General features: G+C 36.8%; 2 protein-coding genes across 6 annotated transcripts in view; one reads left to right on the top strand and one right to left on the bottom strand.

The window, feature by feature from the left end:
• The window catches only part of LOC106882203 (nuclear receptor coactivator 5), an 80,904-nt gene extending 59,145 nt beyond the window's left edge, over positions 1 to 21,759 (bottom strand). For both annotated transcript variants that reach the window (XM_014932809.3, XM_014932800.3), the window contains exons 1-2: positions 21,729 to 21,759; positions 6,693 to 6,956 (exon numbers count right to left, since the gene is read on the bottom strand). In XM_014932809.3, coding sequence (XP_014788295.1) covers positions 6,693 to 6,942 — 250 coding nt within the window. In that variant the 5' untranslated portion in view covers positions 6,943 to 6,956; positions 21,729 to 21,759. The remainder of the gene's footprint in view (positions 1 to 6,692; positions 6,957 to 21,728) is intronic.
• LOC106882230 (nuclear envelope phosphatase-regulatory subunit 1) overlaps positions 20,750 to 22,284 on the top strand; it is a 49,980-nt gene continuing 48,445 nt past the window's right edge. Inside the window, exon 1 of one of the 4 annotated variants that reach the window (XM_014932860.3) lies at positions 20,750 to 20,894. In XM_014932860.3, the coding sequence (XP_014788346.1) occupies positions 20,825 to 20,894 (70 nt within the window). In that variant the 5' untranslated portion in view covers positions 20,750 to 20,824. Of the gene's footprint in view, positions 20,895 to 21,783; positions 21,941 to 22,284 lie in introns of those variants that run through there. The other 3 variants (XM_014932850.3, XM_014932842.3, XM_014932834.3) reach the window with 3 other exon arrangements.

Below are 22,284 nucleotides of genomic sequence, written 5' to 3' on the forward strand. Positions count from 1 at the left end.
GGGATGGGGAGGCTGGCATCAAACATGTTCGGATGGTGCTTTTTATGTGATACCAGCATGGGGAGCCAATTAGCCGGCACTGGCAACAACCCATGCATGCATGGTGTTTATTGCGTACCACCAGTACAGGAGCCAGTCAGGCGGCACTAGCATCAGCCGTGATTTTGACTTTACTTGACTCAATAGGTCTCAAGCACGGATATATATATATATGTATATATACATACATACATATATATACATACACACACACACATATATATATATACATACATACATATATATGTGTATATATACATACATAAATACATATGTTGTGTAGGTATCAGTTAGGGGAGTTTAAAACCTCTAAGGGATAATTAAATCCAAAGGCACTCCTGGTTATTACCTGAGTCCTTTGTAAAGTTGCATGATAGCAAGTAGTTCGGTAGGTAGACCGTAGTTTAAGTTATATACGAGAAGAAAATGGATGTAAATAACAAGGAGAAACTCGTCATTTTCACTGGCATGGCTTTACTCTAATTAATTAACTAGTTCTAGTAAATATTTTCAGAATTCGAAAAATAGATTGATACATCGGTCAGAATGCAAAAAATAAATTGATACACTGGTAATGGTAATAGAGTCAAAATTTGTTAGTCTCACATTATATTTTGTCCTTAAGTTGATTATTTCACTGGGGAGTGGATTTCATTGCAGCAGATTGGTTAGTTTATGGTTCCGTTGGGTAATTAGTGTTGGGTGTATATTATTTTGGTGTGGAATCCTGAGTTTGACAAAGCACATTTTTTGCGCACGTGTGTATTAAATTGGTTTGAATCAGTGTTGTATGAGGTTGTTTTGGCGAGTATACGCCAGGTTAGTCTATAATCAACCTTTTTATCCTTAAGTTCCCAAATATATGTACTGAGCCCTGCTGAGTTAGTCTTACTTCTATTTCTGAAGCTTGATTGGTGTGTGTTATATCTAAGAATCATTTGGTTCTTAGTGGAGCCTATATATGATTTTATCTGGCTATTTTTGTGCACGTCACATTTGTAAACTATGTGATTTGTCTTGCATCTATTTAAAAAATGGCACTTTGTTCTATCCCTGCAGCCACATGAATTATTAGATGTATCTGTGTTCATGTTATATTGTGTGTGTGTGTATGTGGGGCTATTACTATTCAGGTCTATATCTAAGTTAGCAGGAGGCGCTATGTTAGTGGCAGGCTTAGTTCTATTAGTTGGTTGGTTTTTATTTTTATTGTTCACAATCTTTCTAGTTTCATAGAATTTGTCTAGATTTTTATTATTTATTGAGGCTATTATTGTAGTTAAGTTGTTGATCAGACTGTGGCCTACTCTAATTTTATTCCTAAATAATTCTGCATATTTATCATTAACGTTTAGGTGTTTATCTATGATTTTTATTAATGAGCGAACTATGTTTGATTTGAGGTGCATGGTGTAGGGGATTACGAGCCAGATATTATCACTATTTTGTTTATTTTTTGTATTGTTTTTTTTTAGTATAGAGGCTTCCCTCCTTGTTTGTGAGTTGTGTGAAGTTATGGTTATGGCTATCTTGCTTATTTCCATAGTTAGGTTTCACTTTCCTGTTACTTTTGTCTGTGTTGTTTGTGTAGGGTTTATGTAGACTAGATGGCCTGGTTTTCTTGTTATTAACAGGGTTCATATTAGTTTGTTGGGTCACTTTAGTTTTATTCATACCGATGTGTAGGTTTATAATATTATTTTGGGGCTTATTTGTATACTTGGTGTTATTAGTTTTGTTAATATTGTTAATCTTATTGATTATCACTATCAGTATTAGTGTTGTGGTTATTCTTGTTGTTATTGATGGTTTATGAATGGGCCTTGGCATTGTTCCTATTGGGGTTACCCATACTGTTCTTATTGTTGGTGTAGTTTGTGGTAATGTATAGTGTGTGGTTGGTGTTAATGGTATTAGTGAGTGGGTTTCTGGTATTTGGGCTATTTGTATGGTGATTAGGGTCAAGGTATTTAATTTTTTGTTTAAATCCTGCTTTCCGTAGTGCAGAATTATAAATTTCCTTATGCCTATTAAAGATATTTATGTTGGAAGAGAGGCGTGATATTCTATTGCTAATGCTATGTACTAGGCCTCTCTTAATAAAGTTTGGGTGGTTACTAGAAGCAATTATGTATTTGAGGTTTGTGTTGGGTTTTGTATAGGGTTCATGGAGTCCTGTGGCTAGGTTGCAGTTTGCATCTAAGCAGTTAATAGAGGTGTGTTCCTTTTCAATAGAAATAGCCCAAATCTTTTAAAGAATTTGTGTAGTTTTTTTCTTGATAAGCTCTAGTTTACTATTTGAGGGTTTCTTTATTATGAAGAGGACGTCGTCCCTGTATGAGCTGCCTTTGATCTGGGAATTCTTCATGTATGTATGATAGCAAATAGATGCCTACTAGGTCAGCTACCTGTGCTGAATCTGCGCAAAAAATGTGCTTAGTCAAACTCGAGATTCCACACCAAAATAATATACACTCACTCTAATTGCCCAACAGAACCATAAACTGACTAATCTACTGCAATGAAATCCACTCCTCAGCGAAATAATCACCGTAAGAACAAAATATAATGTAAGACTAACAAATTTTGACACAATTACCATTACCACTGTATCAATTTATTTTTCACATTCTGACCGATGTATCAATCAATTTTTTCGCATTATGAAGATATTTACTAAAACTAGTAAATTGAAACGATCGTAAATGCTACCTTCTTCTTTGTTAATTAATTAAATTAAAGACATACCAGTGAAAACGACAAGTTTCTCCTTGTTATTTACATTCATTTTCTTCTCGTACATAAATACATACATATATATATATATAAATATAAAACATCTTTAAAATTGCATTTTCAAACCTTCTTTCATATATATATATATATATATATATATATATATATATATATATATATATATACATATATCTACATATATCATCATCATTTAACGTGATACACATATATGCTAATATATATACACATATTAGCATTTTTTCACTTATTTATTCTTATTCATTTGTTTATTTTGATTACTTATACATACGAGTGTAATCAATTAATAAATATAGACGAATGCCTACAGGCTGATGTTTGTTGATTGATTATCCTCTCCATCTTCTTATGTGCCCTACACACACACACACACACACACATATATTCTGTTATTTCCCTCTTTATTCCCTATCTTTTCCACAATCATTCAAACTCAAATATTTTCTCACACCATCTCCGATGAAGAGATATCCATAATATCCCAGAAACAGCTATAAGACTATTTCATTATAAATGTCCTGAAAACTCCTCACAGCCTTGTCTAATATATATATGCATGCTAATACAAGACTCACGTTTAGACTCCTCACTCATATCATTATCGAACCAAGAGTTTAACGACGATCTATCCATAGCACTTACTTAGCATTACCTGACACTCTTTGGGTCTTCTAGACATTAATACCTCTCATTAATACCCCTTGGTTCCTCTCTAATACAAGTCCTTATTTCAGGTAACGCTTTCATAATGGATAAACAATTCCTTGGCATTTCTCATAAGGACATACTTATTCCTTCACAAAAGTCTTTCCTCTTACTCCACCTTACTAAAACTAAGGATCTCATCCAAAGAATATGATGGAAAGCTTTCTTCCATAACAATCAAACATACCGAAGCAATAATAACACCAACACATACAACCTCCAATCATATAAATATGAACTGGTATTGGAACTTACACACCAAGTACAGGAAACTTTTTAACCACTTCTGTACAGCGTTTTCCTTGAATAATGGAACTGCAACTACAATATCTTTATATACCTGATTTCTACTTCAATTCTCTTATTTCCCTCTATATTCCCCATCTCCTCTTTTTCCACAATAATTCGAACTCAAATATTTTCTTACACCTTCTCTGATGAAGGGATATCCATAATATCCCGGAAACAGCTGTTAAACTATTTCATTATAAATGTCCTGAAAACTCCTCACAGCCCTGGATTTGTTATCTCATTCTGTCTAATATATATATATATATATATATATATATATATATATGTGTGTGTGTGTATATACACATACATGTACACACACACACACACACACATATATATGTATAAAAATTGACAGAATGAAATAAAAAAACCAAGGCAGTAAATAGATTTCATAACATTTATTAAGAAAAGGTCTATCAGCTGTTTCTCGGATATTTTATATATCCTTTCATCAGAGATGGTGCGGGAAAATGTTTGAATATTAATTATTGGAGAGAAGATATGAAATACAGCGGGAAGTAAGAGAATGAATATAGAAGTGAGATAAATAAGGATATTTTATTTGGAGTTCCACAATATCCTTATGTATCTCACTTCTATATTCATTCTCTTACTTCCCTCTGTATTTCATATCTTCTCTACAATAATTAATACTCATTTTCTCGCACCATCTCTGATGAAGGGATATATAAAATATCCCAGAAACAGATGTAAGACCTTTTCTTGATAAATGTCATGAAATCTATTTACTGCATTGGTTTTTTTAATCTCATTCTGTCAATTTATATATATGCATGCTGATACATGACCCATGTTGGACTTCTCACTCGTATCATTATTGAGCCTGGAGCTTAACCATGGTCTATCCATAGCACTTAGCGTTCATCCAATACCTTTTGGGTCTTCCTGACACCAATACTTTTCACACACACACACACACATATACATACAGGGCTGTGGAGTTGAAGCAAAATACTTTGACTCCTCTTTATGTAATTAAGTGATTGCGGTCTACATATCTCAAAGCATATGCATACGCTTGTACTTTTAGTAGGCCTATATGTTATAACTGGTTTATATTAAAGAATAAAGATATTTTGAGTTGGAGCCAGTATAGTTTTACTGACTGTGACTCAAGTTACCCCTTAATTGTTTCCGACTCCGACTCCACAGCCCTGCATATATATATGTATACACACACATATATATTGGTCTGTTCATTTTATGTCAGTTTTTCCAGGCTAGCATATGTAAGACAAATACATATCATTGAGGTGTTATTTAAAGCTAGATGTCCTTCCTGTCACTAACCCTTAGCTGTTTATCAAGTAAAAGAGTTTTCATTCCACTTGGTTTTGACTGCAGGCTACCAGACAAATTGTTAGTAATGTCAGTGGCACCATCCATGACTCGGTGATCACACACACACACAAAAGAGTCTATAATAACATTACCTTTACCACTTTATCAAAAGAATATTCCTTGTTTATGTGATATTCATTTATTCACAATGTCTCCTCATCCCGTCTCTCAGTATATATCTATCAGTCATTCACCCCTTTGTTTTTCTATGCTAACATGTCTTATACTGGAAGGATTTTTTTGGCTGGATGCTCTTCCTGTTGGTAACTCTGAACTGTTTTTCAAGTAATGGACTTTTGTATTCTACAAGATCTAATCAATAGTTTGTTCCCCAGGTGACCTAATTAACAGTGGAGATAGGTAATCTGAAAACACAGTCGCCAGAGTGAGAACAGAATGGAAAAAGCTCAGAGAGCTAGTACTTCTGCTGGCAACAAAATGCCTCTCCCTCAGTTTAAAGAGCAGATTGTATGAAGTCTGAAGGTAAAGTCCAATGTTACATGAATTTGTAAATCAAAGGATTTTCAAAGATTAGGCGAAAAAAGCATACTTTGCTGGATGTGTAATGTTAGTGTGCATTAATAATGAAGTACAGATGACTTGAGAAAAAAGCTTTGTATAAGAGAAATCAGATATAGTATGTAAGAGAGAAAACTGTGTATGTGCATGCGATACAAAAGGAAGATGACAGCCAAGCAATCAAAATGGATGATGCCTGTGAAAGAAGAAGATCTAGAAAGACATGGAACACAGTTGTGAAAACTGATCTCAAGATGCTGAACCTCACAAAAGAGAGGACAAGGAAATGCAACAATTGGTGACATCCAGTGCTAGGGAAAACCTCCATTCTTGTGTAAGTATGGCAGAGTGAATGGGTTGTGATGGTGGCTCATGCTGCATTCATCTTCCAATCTTCTGATTCTCTTTCTCTCACTGACCCTTCTTTTGCAGCTTCACCATCACTCAACATTCTCACTTTCCTACATCTTCTTCTCACTCTCTTCTGTGCATATGTAGGAATCAAGTGTTATCCTATATGGGGCATAACAGTTGATTCCCTGCAACTCAATATACCCCATCATCTGTATCATGCAGTCCCTCTTTCTTTCAGTCACCCCTAATGCTACTATTTGTCTTCCCTTTTTCTACATTTCCAATTCTTCTGTTTTTCAAGTAATGGACTTTTGTATTCTACAAGATCTAGTCAACAGTTTGTTCCCAGGTGACCTCTGGTACTCTCTCCACTACCACCCTCTCATCTGTTTCTCTTATTACACTAACTTCTCTCTACACCATGCCAAATACCATCACTCTCTCTCCTATTTTCCCTCTCAATTGTAGGGCCCCTTTGGTCTTGTAATACTTCTGATATTGTTCTTCAATTCAATGTGAAATTGCAGTGATGTTAAGTGATGGGAACATAAACAAGCCAACACCAGTTGTCAAACACAAACATGCACACTCATATAATATATAAAATAATTTAATAAATTTTAAACTGAAGATACAAAACTCACATGTTATTTTTCCATATTTTCCAAATTTCTCTCTCAGTACAGAGCTATGCAAATTAGGTGGTAAATTCCCAACATATATGCGTGTTCCTCGATATCCAGGCCTTCCAAAGTTCATCACACCTCTGTCTGAATTGTTGCCATCGTTTGGTCGACGGCCTCGATTTTCCATCGGGAAATTACGTTTTATATTATTTGGGCCTTTGTTATCTTTATCATGAGAAGGGCCACGATTATCAGTGAGATTACTCATTGCATACGCAACACCTGCAACAAATCAAAAACAATCATAATAATAACAATGATTTACAGGTTATTTAAATATCTTGTTAAAATCAAATACTACAATTTTAAACAACGGCGCATGTTAGTGATGAAACAGACAATCTAATATGGATGATAAAGATGTTGCACCTAATAGACAACATTAAAATATCAGAGTTTAATTTCCAACTAGAACCTATAGGGGACATATTTTTGAAGAACTGTTAACCGAAGGGACCAGCCTGAATCTTTTAACTAATCTAACCGAAGGGACCAGCCTGAATCTTTTAACTAATCTAAAACCATATAAACTAAGATGAGATATTACAATAATTAAAGTTTCCAAACATTTAACCTCATCTTTTGTGGTATCCATTCTTGAATACATAGTGTGTTTTAGGTTTGATTTGAACTCAAAATCTATTCGTTTAAATGAAATGTATCAAAATCTTAATCCACAATGTCACCTGTATATGTACAAATTATTTGTGCCTTTGGTGGATATTTCAGTTCAATTTTCAATATTGGCAACTATCTTTATCTTTTACTTGTTTCAGTCATTAAACTGCGGCCATGCTGGGGTACTGCCTTGAAGAATTTTAGGTGAATGAGTTGACCCCAGTGCTTATTTTTTTAAAGTCAGGTATTTATTCTGTTGGTCTCATTTACCAAACCACAAAGTTAAAGGGATGTAAATATACCAACACCAGTTGTCAAAGAGTGGTGGGGGACAAATACACACAAACATGACAGGCTTTGGTTGCCTGAGGCTATAACAGAAGATACTAGCCAAAGTGCTATGCAGTGGGATGGAACCCCAAATCATGTGGTTGGAAGGCAAGCTTCTTACCATACAGCCACACATGTGCCTATATTGAAGTCATCACTAAAAAAAAATCTACTGAATAGTTTGAAAAACATTTAATTATTCATGAGAATACTTTGAAGACTAGCTTTGCAAAGAAGTTGATTATTCTAAATATTTGTACAGTATCCCATTTTGTATTCTCATGGTAATGGGTTCAAATTATCTATCAACAATTAAACTAACAGAATTCATGTTAAGATGTTTTGCTTCAGGTCTGCCCCAACTTGGCAGATCTATGATTAAAAACATTACTGTTTCTAATGTGTAGTTTCTTAAATAAAACAGTGTTTTTCATGGGGATGCTTAAATGCTTCTTCTTTTGCTGAGTGGGTAGGATATTAAAATAGAACAGTGTTGTGTTTTTTTAGGAGGGGGACATAGACTATAAGTTCCCATATTGTTTACTCATTATACATGCAAAACAAATACATTAAGATACTAATATACAAATTTTTAATTTCGCACATGCGCATTGTTTGTTTTTGATTTAATCAACTACACAGTCAGGCACCGTCTGTGAAAAAAACAGCACCATGACACAAGTCACCCTGTCAGAAATTTGGGAACAACATGCTGTACTGCTTGGCATTCGTGCAGGAAGCTCCAATATGAACATTTCAGAGTGTTTGGATATCAATTAGAGGACAGTGCAGAGGATTTGGAAAAAGTTGGATGAGCCTAATGGTGATTACGAAGGTATGGCAGCTTGGAAAACTCACTCTGATAAGAAAAGAACTCCTGAATTTGTCAGTGAAATCCAGGCCATGATTGACAACAATCCCTCCAAGTCAATCAGGTCCATTGCCAGGGAGTGTCTGAGTTTCTTATCAGGCAGGTAGCATATGAAGACATTTGGTATTCCTCATACAAGATGAGAAAGGGCCAATTTTTATCCCAAGCCATCGAGGACAAGAGGAAAGATTGCACTATGAAGCTTTTGAACAAACTCAAACATCCTCTCCAACTAAACATACTTAGATTTTTCTCAGACAAGAAAAATTTCTGCGAGGATCAGATGGTGAACACACAGCACAACCATTGGCTTGCTGTGTCTCCAAAACGTACTGAGAGTGATAAAAATCAAACATCCAGTCAACATCATGGTGTTTGAAGTGATCACTAGTGATGATGTTATGCCTCCATTCATCTTCCCACACAGCCTCAGACTCAACATGGAAGCCTACATCAAGTGCCTGGAGGAGGTAGTGCTACCATGGGTGAAGAGGGTGGCTGCTGGAAGACCCTATGTCTGGCAACAGGACTCTGCACCATGCCACACAAGCAGCCCTGTCATGGCTGTCTGACAATTTCTGCAACCACATCACTCCTAACATCTGGCCACTTAACCCCTCAAACTGCAACCCCCTTTATTATGTGTGGTGGGTGTAGTTGAGCGAGAGACCAACAAAACTCCTTGTAACACCAAAGATGAATTGAAGGCAAGGATTATGGCAGCATTCACCAACTTAAACGAGGAGGCCGTCAAGAAGAGTTGCAGAAGATTCCAAAATCGCCTGGAGGTCGTGGTTGAAGCCATAGGTGATTTTATTGAATAAATTTACTCTTTAATATTTCAATATATTTTTATGTAAGTTTGATAAATATATCTATTAAAATGAGATGTCATTGTTAGTTTCATTTTTGCGTAATTTAGACAACAATGTATTCACACTGTATATCTGCAGACAAAGTAACATTTTCCCAGTTGGACAGTTTAACAAGATCTAAAGAAGAACAGAACAAAAGCATTTCATCATCATCGTTTAACATCCGCTTTCCATATTGGCATGGGTTGGACAGTTTGACTGAGGACTGGCAAGCCAGGAGGCTGCACCAGGCTCCAATCTGATCCGGCAGGTTTCTACAGCTGGATGCCCTTCCTAATGCAAACCACTCCAAGAGTGTAGTGGGTGCTTTCATGTACCTGAACAAACACATTGAGGGGCTACATTAATGTCTAAATGTAATTGTTGTAGAGTTAAAGTAAAATATTTTCTGTCTATTCAGTTTTCTCTCCCTTCCTTCCAGCTGTGTTTTAGGTCTGCCACACTTCATTTTTAAACATCTCTCCTAACTGATTTCATTCTTAACACTCTCTCATCCATATACTCTCTTAACTCTGACCTCTATGCCACTGTTCATTACCCTCCACATCTCTCCACTTTCAGATCAATCTATAGATTTATGATAGTGCTGCTATCCACCCCTCCTTCCTGAAACACTTCTTTCTCTCTTACCTCCCCACTGATAGTGACCATCAACCTCACCTCAACTTTTGATGATCACTTACTACATCCACTTGTAGCCCCATCTCTAACCATTTGTCACTCTCCTCTCAAACTCTTATGAAATTGTCCACAATTGCCTTCCTTCTTGATTCACTGTCTATATTCTTCCTTACACTCACATTCTTGTACCATGACAGTATGCTCTCACACACCAACTTTATCTCCATTCCAGCTACTCTCACTCACCCTCACATAATGCAAGGTAGTCATGTATTGTCTCCAAAGCCAGACACCTGTGCTTATCACTCTATTATACTTTAACCCTTGCACCTGGCATAAAATCACCTCTTACTCACTCAGTTGAGGAGGCTTTTTGCTTTTCATAATCTGGCAAGTTACTTGGTGACCTCATGGTGTCACAAAAAGAAAGAAAGAGGCACCTAGCACATTTTGTAAAGTGGTTGGTGTTAGGAAGAGCATTTAGCTGTAGAAGCCACGACAAAGCTGACACTGGGACTTGACACAGCATTGTGCCTCTTTAGAGCCTGTTCAACCAGGAAAATGGGCATTAACTGATAATTTGAATGCACTTGATAAATAATGTAGGCTTTGTTAATTAATGCTGATAAAGAATGTAAGAGGCATGTTAATGTACAAACATGGCTATTTATTAATTGGGGAACATTTTGTGAGAAGAGCTGCTTATTTATAAAAAACCGTTGTGTCCCTTCACTGTCTTTTTGTATCATGTCAGTGATACTTTTTAATTTGATTCTAGCAATGTTCCCTTTAACCCTTTTGTTATCATATTTCTGTTGAAATACACTGCCTTTGTTTTAATTTTGAAAATGATGAATTTAGTAAAATAACTTAGTCATTATTAAGCTGGTGCTTGGAAAAAAAAATTAACATGAAATCTTGAAGGAAGGTTTTAATTTAGATGACTTTAAACAAGAAGTTAATATCACAGAACCAGGGCCGATCTCAAGCAGGATTGTACCCAAAGGATTAAGCTGTACTCTTGTGTATGCACAAGTCCTAAAACTAGCGCACAAAGGGAAAAAAGTGTGCACACACGGTTTGCAAGATGAAATCAAATTATTTTAATTGAAGATGGTTACTTGCAACGATGTGCACATACTTTGCAAAGACAAAATTTACACACCAGCAAATTTCTGTACATAGCCACAATAAAAATTAGAGAGAACATATCAGGAACTTTGCCATAACACGATTTACTACAATTATTTGGGAACATACAAACACTGAGGTACTATTATTTGTGACAATGTGAACAGAAGGGGAATGATGACCAAGAGAGTAAAAACTGAGAGTATGAGTATGAGCCTAATGGGAGGGGAAAACTGATAGGATGGGATGGGAGGATGTAATGGAAGAGAGACAGTAATAGCTACACATTAGTAGTTGACAGGAGGTTGAATAGGAAACAGCATGGGCAGCATAAGGGGATAGAACTAAACGTGGGTAGTGCTAAGGGCGAGTTGAGGATGATGGAAAAAGAAGATTCAAATAGGGAAGAATTGATGCTATCCTTTATTACACAGGATTGTAATGAGAGTGAGGGAGAGTGGAAGTGAAAACAAATACAGAGATACTATGTTCATTTATTTGTGAACATACACACTAAGGTACTATAAGTATTTATCTGAATATCATTTGATGGATATTTGTCCTCATCTTGTTTGTTGTTAACATGTTTCAGCTGATATACCCTCCAGTGTTCATCAGGTGTCTTGGGGAAATTTTGAACCTGGATTCTCATTCCTAAGGTATTTTTTCGATATTATTATTATTATTATTATTATTCAGGTCACTGCCTGGAATCGAACTCGGAATCTTGGGGTTAGTAGCTCGTGCTCTTAACCACTATGCCAAGAATAGCCTGGGCAAAGTTCAGAGAGCTCCTACCTCTGCTGGTAACAAAGGGCCTCTTGCGTAGAGTGAAAGGTAGACTGTATGATGCATGTGTGCGAACAGCCATGCTACAAGGCAGTGAAACATGGACTGTGACTGCTGAGGACATGCAAAAGCTTGTAAGGAATGAAGACAGTATGCCCCACTGGACGTGTAATGTCAGTATGCACACATGACAGAGTGTAAGCACCCTGAGAGAAAAGTTGGACATAAGAAGTATCAGATGTGGTGTGCAAGAGAGATGACTGTGCTGGTATGATCATGTGTTGCGTATGGATGAGGACAGCTTTGTGAAAAAGTGTAACACCCTAACAGTGGAGGGAACCTGTGGAAGAGGTAGACCTAGGAAGTCTCGGGATGAGGTGAAGTATGACCTTCAAACGTTGGGCCTCACAGAGGCAATAACAAGCAACCAAGATCTTTGGAGATATGTCGTGCTTGAGACCCAGCAAGCCAAGTGAAACTGTGACCGTGGCCTATACCAGTGTAGCATAACCAGTCCATTTAAGAGTATCCTTCAATCATTGGGCAATAAACTGCTTGAGAAGACCTGTTGAATCAAGTGAAATTACTGTCATGACTGATGCCAGTACCACCTGACTGGCACCTGTGCTGGTGGCACACAAAAAGTACCATTTGAGTGTGGTCATTGCCAGTGTCGCCTGACTGGCTCCCATACTGGTGGCAGGTAAAAAGCACCATTTGAGCATGGTCGTTTCCAGTGCCACCTGACTGGCTCCCATGCTGGTGGCATGTAAATAGCACCATAGAACGTGGTCGATGCCAATACTGTGTGACTAGCCTTCGTGCTGGTGGCACATAAAAAGCACCCACTACACTTTCGGAGTGGTTGGCATTAGGAAGGGCACCCAGCTGTAGAAAACTTGCTAGTCCTCAATCAAACTGCCTTACCCATGCCAATATGGAAAGCGGATGTTAAACGATGATGATGAAATGCTTTTGTTCTGTTCTTCTTTAGATCCTGTTAAACTGTCCAACTGGGAAAATGTTACTTTGTCTGCAGATATACAGTGTGAATACATTGTTGTCTAAATTACGCCAAAATGAAACTAACACTGACATCTCGTTTTAACAGATATATTTATCAAACTTACATAAAAATATCTCAAACTACTAGAGTAAAATTATTCAATAAAATCACCTTTGGCATCAACCACGAAAATGATGATTTATCTAAAAATAAAGACACCCCCCCATTCAACGAAGTATATTATTTGGCTGTGGGAAAAAACCCCCACTAAGGTTAATTTGAACTTTATCAAAGTTTGTCTGATGGATCCATCATCTAATGTCCTCTCTAGCAAATTTACTTTTAGCATGCACTGCAGAGAAGTGAGACAAAGAGAAAGAAAGCATGAAGAATTTAAATGACTTTATTATCTAGTGAAAAACTATACATTATAGGTCCACACACATACACACTTTAAAGGACCCTGCAGTTGGTAATAGTGGTAGAGAAATTCTAATCAATGCATATAAGAAAAAAGATTTAGGTATCTGTAGAATAGATACACAAGGATCAGTAATTCAAGTTGACAGCAATAATTAATTGATCAAGGGTATGAAAAGAGGGAAAGCTGCACATGTATCAGAAATAGTTGTAGAGATGCTCAAAATATCTGGAGGAGGAGGATATATGATTACAAACTGGATAGCTAACCAAGTTACATATGAAGGTGTATTCAACGGCTGGTGTAGTAGTATCATACTAAACTACTACATAGACAACAAAGATACATTACAGAGAGGAAATTATAGAGGAATCAAACTACTGAATCAGGTTATGAAGCTCAGAGAGAGATTTATAGCTCAATTAATCCATGAGAGAGTAGACTTAGATGAGATGCAGCTTGGTTTTATGCCTAGAAGAGGTACTATGGATGCAATCTTCCTAGTGAGGCACTCCAGAAGTACTTGGCTACGAGTAAACCACTATTCTTGGCACTCATTGACCTGAAGGTTTTTGACAAGAACCACATTCAATAATTTGATGGTCACTAAGGGAACTAGGTGCAGACATGTTGGCTTGTGAAAGCTGTTCAAGTTATGTACGAAGATGCAGTAAGTAAAATGTCAACAAATGATTTCATTGCAAAAAAATAGTGTGTGGATAAGAGTTCATCAAGGTTCAGTCCTTGGTTCCCTAACACCAACCACTTCAGAGAATGTACTGGGTGCTTTTTATGTGGCACCAAGTACCTTGCAAGACAAAAACCCCTCAGCTGGGAAGGGGGTGGCTTTGTGTCAATTGAGAGATTAAAGGTATTGAGGGCATTCAGCTGTAAAAACCAAGCCAAAACAGACTATGGAACCTGGTGTGGATCCAGGCCTTGCCAGTTCCTGTCAAACTGTCCAAACCCATGACTCAATGGAAAATGGATGTTAAATGATGATTATATATATTAGAGCAATAGAGAGAAATGAAGGGAAAGAGCACGTGATGGATAGATACCAAATATTTTCAAGTAAGAACTAAAATCTAAACAATGATTTCTAGCATCATGTCAGTATGAAGTGTGCATATATTAGAAACTTGAGATTAAATTAAGTAGGATGAGTTCAGAATGGGAGTTAAAAATAATGAAGTGTCAACTTATCTAAATCTTTAGAAATATCACTTGGCTTCCACTTATGGTGTGAGTGTATGTGTGTATATTTATATATAATCATCACCATTATCTAATATCTGTGTTCCATGTTAGCATTGCTGGACAGTTAGACAAGGATCCAATGAATCAACGACAGTATTGTACTCCAGTGTCTACTTTCGCATGCTTCCTATGGCTGGATGCCCTTCTTAATGTCAACCAGTTCACAGTGTGTACTAGGTGCTTTTTTGTGCCACTGGTACTATCAAGGTCACCTCATGTAGCTTGCAAGTCAATAAACCCAGTGAGGGAGGATGTTGCCTCTGTATACTAGAAAGAGGTTAAGGTGGAAGGGAGGAAGTTAGAAAAGAGCATGTTTTTGTTGGAGAGGAGCTACATGACTACACATATTTAGGAGAGTGAGTGAGAATGAATTAGCTGAATCTACAAGGAGATAGACAGTGGTCCAGGTGGCATCTTAGGGAGCAGGAGCTGTAGTAGGTGGGGAAAATGGGGTTTGCAAGAGGAGAGGAGACAGGGGAAATGGAAAAGAGAGGCAGGCAACATCTGTAAAGATTGAGGGAAGCAGGTGCACGAGTTGGGAAGGCTACACAGATTCTACCTGTATGGTAGTATCTCTGTAGGATACCGCTGAAAGGGGGAGGAGAGAGACAGATAATGATGTGTTCTGCAGGAGCAGAATAGAGATAAAATGGGTATAATGCACGAGATAATTTAGTAGTCCAGGGAGAAGGAGAGCCACTGTAACATGTGAGTATGGAGAACAATAGTAATGGATAAAGAATGGTTAACAAGTGAGATGGTTCTAGGTTGCAAGAGAGAAAAGCCGTATCATGATGGTGTGGAGGTGAGGAGGGCAACACAAGGCAGGGATTGATTGATCAGGGTACTCATACACACACACACACAGAGTCCAACCCATGCATGCCAACATGGAAAATGGACCATTAAATGATGATACACTCAAGCACACACACACACACTTATATCATCATCATCATTTAACATCCACTTTCCATGCTGGCATGGGTTGGACGGTTTGACTAAAGGCTGGCGAGCCAGAAGGCTGCACCAGTCTCCAATCTGATCTAGCAAAGTTTCTACAGCTGGATGTCCTTCCTAACGCCAACCAAGAGTGTTGTGGGTGCTTTTACATGCCACTTGCACAGGAGCCAATCTGGCAACGACCACACAAATGGTGCTCTTTTTACGTGCCACCGGTACAGGAGCCCTGGCAATGATCATGCTTGGTGGTTTTAACATTCCACTGGCACAGGTGCCAATCAGGCATTACTGTCATCGGCCACAACAGCAGAAGCTGACTTCCAGAAGTCAGCTTTATCATATCAGGCAAGTTTTCATAAAAACCTCATACTGCCAAATATTGTGGTCCTTTGTCATTTCCTGCGAAGCTCAAGGGCCTGAGGTCAGCCTTTACCACATCTTCCTTGTCTACAGGCTCCAGCTACATTTAGTGATCAGCACATTTTTATACAACTGTCCTCATCCATACAAATCATGTGTCTATACCAGTACAGTCATCTTTCTTGCACACTACACGTGATTCCTCTTATGCCCAGCCTTTCTCTTTGCACATTTATACCATGACACTCACAATGTATATCTAATGGAGCATGCTAACTTCACTTCTTTCTGGTATTCTAATGTCCTCTGCATTCAAGGCCCATATCTCACTACCATGCAATATTGCAGTTTTAACGCAAGCATCGTATAATCAGCCTTTCACTCTGAAAGAAAAACCCTCTGTTACTAACAGTGGTAAGAACTTGGAACATTTTCCAGCCCATTCTTAATCTGGTTACTATGCTTTCAGTACAATCACCTCCCTTGCTAATTATATCTTCCAAGTAACAAAGCTTAAATGATCCACCTGGGTATTTAAGAGATTTAATTTTTGGAGCACTAGTGCATCTACCACATGTGAAGCCTACATTTTCAGAAAGTCTGCCAATGATTCTGCTACATCTCTTGTGCATCCACAGCTTACACTGAGTACAGTGTATGGAGTTTACACCAACTCTTTTTCTGCATACCAAGCAAGGTCATTTCCCTGAAGGTACCAGAGTCCTGTCTTCTTTCTTACTTACTAAAACCTTTATCGTTCCAGGATTACCTTAAGGCCTTTCAATTCTATGTTTAACTGCCATTCTTGGAATTTCTTCTCCAATTCCTCTATGGATTCAGTTATGAGGACTAGTCATTAGTGTACAGGGCAGCCAGTGTTAAACTCCTTTGTGATGGATAGGAGAGGGCTGAGAACCCTGATGGATTCTAACCCTCACACTAAATTCCTCACTGAAATTGTTGTTGACTCTTCACTTTATTGCATCTTTGTACACGGCTTGCAAAGCTCTCAAAAGCCATTTGTTAATACTTAATTTCCTTAGTGACCACTAGTTTACTGTATGTATGCATGTATGAATTTTTATATAAACCTGTAATCTTTCCTTCTTGCAAGTGGTTTGTTTCTAATTTTTTTAGTGAAAACATGTCTAGTCATGGGGAAATATTATCTTACTTGGAAAGATAATGGTGGAGTTGGTGATAGGAAGGGCATCTGGTTAAAGAAAATCTGCTTCAACAAATTGTCTGACCCATGCAAGCATGGATGTTAAAGATATATAATATATATATATACACACACACACACACAATATGTGGGATAAAATGACTTTGGGAAGAATGACAAGTGGATATTAGCAGCTCTAGTAAAGTTATGTGGTACATTACAGCTGGTGAGTGTAGGTATGTGTTGTCTGATAACAATCAGGTGTACATAGTGAAAATGTGGTAAACAGAGAATACAGTCTGGTTTGTTGAAGTAGTAGTTACATTTGAGCTAGCAACTTTGTAAGAAAATACATTAAAGTAGCCATATCCAAAAAATAAAGTTTCTCTCACAAGCATACACTAACAGTAAAGCAATGAAATAAAAGTGAGCTTTATTTTCAAATACTTTACCATTCATAATATTGGTGGTCTGGACAAAGCTTTCAACACTCTACTTGGTTGTCATATACTGTTTACAACATTCACAACCAGTGTTTTTGTTGAAGATTTGTTGCTATTTACTTTCTCTGTAAGATCCACTTATTTTCTAGGTTTGTGATGTTGGGATATCAACAAAAACTTATCTGTTCTATTAGTCAAGTTCATTTCCTTCTAGGTCTAGATTTTAAAGCTGTTGCCAACTTCAGGTATTTTTAAAATTTTGCTACAGTTACGGTTGTATTTCTGGGTTAGTAGCTGAGAATCAATTGTTTTACTCAGCTGAAATGTTAACTTCAATATACCAAGCACAAAGTGTACATGTTTGCAAATGTTACCTGCAATATCATCATGTAGCAAAGTAGCAATTTGTTACATTAAGATAATATACCTGAACTACTGATGGCTCTGCTATAAAGTTTTAAAGGAAGGAGAACCTGTTTGGAGCAACAGATGTATTTGCTAAATACACATATACATATCTAGTGTAAAATATCAATTATATAAATTACATACAGAAAAAAATGAATGGAAATAAACAGGACTGCAATAAGAGGAACTATAACAACTATCCATATAATTGATATACCTACTCTTCCTCATTGGCACTCATTTGAGTCTTTAACCCCACTGCATCACACAGACTGCAAGCTCTACTTCCTCCCAAGCTGTAACCAGTTGTTCTGGTTCCTTGCCAAAAGTTCTCTCAATTTTTGGAATTCTACCAAATATCTCCCCAACCATAATGGTTCTGTATGTACCTCCACAGAGAAAGCTTCAATGTTTTCATACTTGGCAAAACTCTACAAGAACTTCTTATATCTATTCTACCAAGCTTATCACTACCTATATATACATATCAAGTATAAAAATGCTTTTGGTTACTCCACACCAACAAGAGCAATGACTCCGACAACATACTCTCCATTAATCTCAAACAGTGATATACCCTTGCCACATCTCTTCAAAATTTCTTTTTCTATAGAAATCTACTCTGGTTTTTGGAAACATGCTATAGTGTGTTCCATCTCCAGGAAGGTAAACTTCTATAATCTGTCAACTATCAATCTGTTGCTCTCACTTCCAACAACTCAGGAAGCCATGGAAACAGTTGCAAACAACTTCTCTCCTTAGCAAATCCTACAGAGCCAGGTCTGCAGGAGCCTGCTTTTCATTGTCATTTACAGAAGTTCACACTTCTGGCTCCACTTGACTCTAGACTCTTAATCATGGATTAGAAGCTTCCTGTTGGATGATACTCATACAGCTTTTTTAGACAAGGTTATCTTTGACTTGCACTTCATCAACTCAAGTGTACTCCTAAAGCTTGATTATATCACTCATACTATTTAGCACATAATTGATCAACTTATCTTCAACAAAATTCATTCCTATGCAAATAATACCACTCTTCATTCCTCACCCACTAGGTATCATACAAGACTTCATAACTCCTGATCCTTTCTGGTTTTCTCACTCTCATAATTTATCAAAAATTGTGCTCTAAAGAATAGTCTTCCTGTTTATAGCAAGATACTTCAGCCCAAAACTAGTGAGACCCACAATGGAATTTTGGTTCCACATTTGAGATGGTGATGTTGCTATACATGAAAACATCCCAGAATGCATTAGAAAAACCTAGCTGATTAGCAGGAACTCATCATCACCCTACTACAACCTCTAACCCACAGGTACAGCATCTCTTCAATCAGCCTAATCTACTATTAATACAACCATGCATCCTGAAAAACTAGTTGCATACCACTTCCGCTAAAGCTTAATTGCCTCTCCCAACAGGCACCACACTAACCACTATGCCTAACCCATCCTCCTCTCTAGAACTGACTTCCCACAAATATTGACTTGTATGTTTAAGCTGATTCGACTAGGCAGTCCTTTCCTAATGACTGGACAGACAAAATGAGAAAAAAAAAAAAAAAAAAAAAAAAATCTACCAAATACTTAAGTCTTTCTGACAGTTCTCCTTTGAACCAATGAGAGAACTTTTATGTGGTCCCCCAACTTGCAAGAAATAGTGACCGAACCTCCTTCAAATCACACCATCTTAAACTATGCTTTCCTGGATTTTTATTCTTATACTTTTTTTCATATTCACTTCCACGGTTCCTCTAGCCAGGTACCTTCATCATTTCTCCACGACTTGCTCATTTCCCATCATTCCCTGCAATTCCATGTTCTCCACTTTCTGAACTAAATGCAAGACTTCAACTTTTTAGAACAGTAAGATTGTATTATGTTCATAACTTTCTCTTACATAGAGTAGCAAAAATAAGTTTTAACTAAGAATCAAAACTGGATGACAGAACCTGCTCAGTAAAAGCTCATGTTACTAATAGCAAGCAAACTGCCCATTCAAAAGAGCATACGTAACTCATTTCTCTCCAGGCATGTATATTATTTTCAAAATCTTACTTATATTTCATAGCATGCCTTTTGTGTAGAAAAAATAAAATACATGTTTCTTACCGCAGCTACAAAAATCAAAATACTAATTAGGTCATAGAAATTATCTACTAGTGAGCCACTGAGCACACGATGAGTACTCAGACTATTAACTTCTGTACAGCTGAAGACAGAATTCCCAATCAATCTACCAGAGATCCTTAGCACTTTTTGTGAAGCTATTGCTTGCACTGACTATATAATATTGAAACTCCCACCAATTTCCATAACAATAGCGGTTACATCAGACTTCAATGTGACGTGTATAGTTTAGTGTTTGAACAAACTAGTTGCTTTTTCTACTCTGGAAGAACGAACTGCTACAGTCGAGACTTTAACAAGATCTGAACACAATTATAAATCAACAGGTGAACTATTTCAGTGTTTTGTTACTGAACCATCAGCTATTGGAGCCTTTTTATTCTGCTAGTTTTCTGCCTGTTGTCTAGTTGCTCAAGACGTGGTCCCAATAATACAGAAATTAGCTTAGGTACTATATTAGCATAATGGGTAACCTATAACTAATACTGATATTATTGTTAGTACTATTGCTATAATAGTTGTAGGTATCATTGGTATTAACTGTTGTTATTGTTTTTTATTTGATGCTGAAGAGAAGTTTTAGCCAGCTTTCTATTGGCTATATAAAGTCAGTACCGCTTCTATTGGTTGTTATATATAATATTGAGTAATCGTTATAACTATCCGACCGACCTACCAAGTTCTATCTCTATAGCCATGATGAGAAACAAATATTCAGATATACAAAGACATCCTCCGAATATTAAGGGGACAGTCGCATCAGAGGGTAGGTGATATGAATTTGTACGGACTAATCTTTTTTATAATTGCTTTCGTTGTTGTTGTAATTGGTTTAACATGTTTCGTAAAAATAACCACATATAGTCACTGTGGTGATGGGATGTGTCACGAAGGTATATTCTGGTAACATACAGCTCGTTATAGCTATTCTGTATGAAAAGAAAACCACTGCAAACCTTTGAAATATCGAATTTCATTTCAAATGCAGAAAACAGTGTGATAAGAATAATTTTTCTAGATATTTTTGTAGTAGTATCTCTTTAACGTTTTAATTATTTTACAAGATTAAATGCTTCGAAATACTGCATTAAGTAAATAAGACGTGCTACATTCAACACAGTTCATTTTTTTTTATAAACTATATTTTAACAGATCGATAAGTTGTGGATATATATTTATACATAGGCGATATAATATTGAAACAATACAGCAACGTGTTATAGGGGGGAAGTAGCTTTACTGATACCAATAACGAAAACAGTTACATTTTGGCCTCAATGGAAGGATTCTGGAAGCAACGACTTGTAATTTTAAGATTAAGTAGTGATAAGATGAAAAGCTAAATAAACGAAGTTTGGAAAGGATTACTAAAAGATGACAATGTTATAGACAGAATAGTAAAGTGACGGAGGGAGAGAGACGCCATTTTAGCAGTGCTAGGTTAGTGAGGCAACGATGGTAATTTCAACAGACATTATCGTTTATACTGCATTGATGTATGCTTTATAAAGGAAATAATTAATGAAATCACCATTCATTTAAACTAAAACCACTGCTTTTAATATAATATAAACGTTTGGCCAAGAAAACAAATACTTACGTCAGCTTCGGCTTAGAACCTAGATGAGGACGCTTGTGCAGTGTATGAAGAGAAACATTAGTGTTGATTGGTTGTTGCGTTTGTAGTTAACCAATGGTAGATGTCGTTAGATATCTGTGTGCGTGTGTGTATGTGTACACCAAACACAAGTGTCTACTATCGCATGTGGCCGACAGTTAAGAAGAAAAATATGTCTTTTGAACAAACAGAAGGTGAGAAAATACTCTCAACTTATCTTCCTTCTCCAAATTCTACCACTTCGAGCTTTACTGACCATTATATCCATTGGGTATGATTTCAGTCTTCTTCCGCGATTATATAAAGATGATCGTATTGTCTGTTTTAGAATATATATTTATATATATAATTTTCTTCCTTTCACTTTTAAAAATTCACCGAGTAAAACTATTACGGATATGTCAATTAAGATCGACAGATCCGTCACCGCAACCAAAACACGTATACTTTCTGTTAGTTTCGTTTATCCACTTGACCATGTTGTCGACAACAACAAGCAATTTAGCTAAAAATTACTAATTTTCTTCGATGAATTACG

The sequence above is a fragment of the Octopus bimaculoides genome, chromosome 1, assembly GCF_046866305.1.
Source record: "Octopus bimaculoides isolate indiv1 chromosome 1, ASM4686630v1, whole genome shotgun sequence".
In the NCBI taxonomy this organism is placed as follows: Eukaryota; Metazoa; Mollusca; class Cephalopoda; order Octopoda; family Octopodidae; genus Octopus; species Octopus bimaculoides.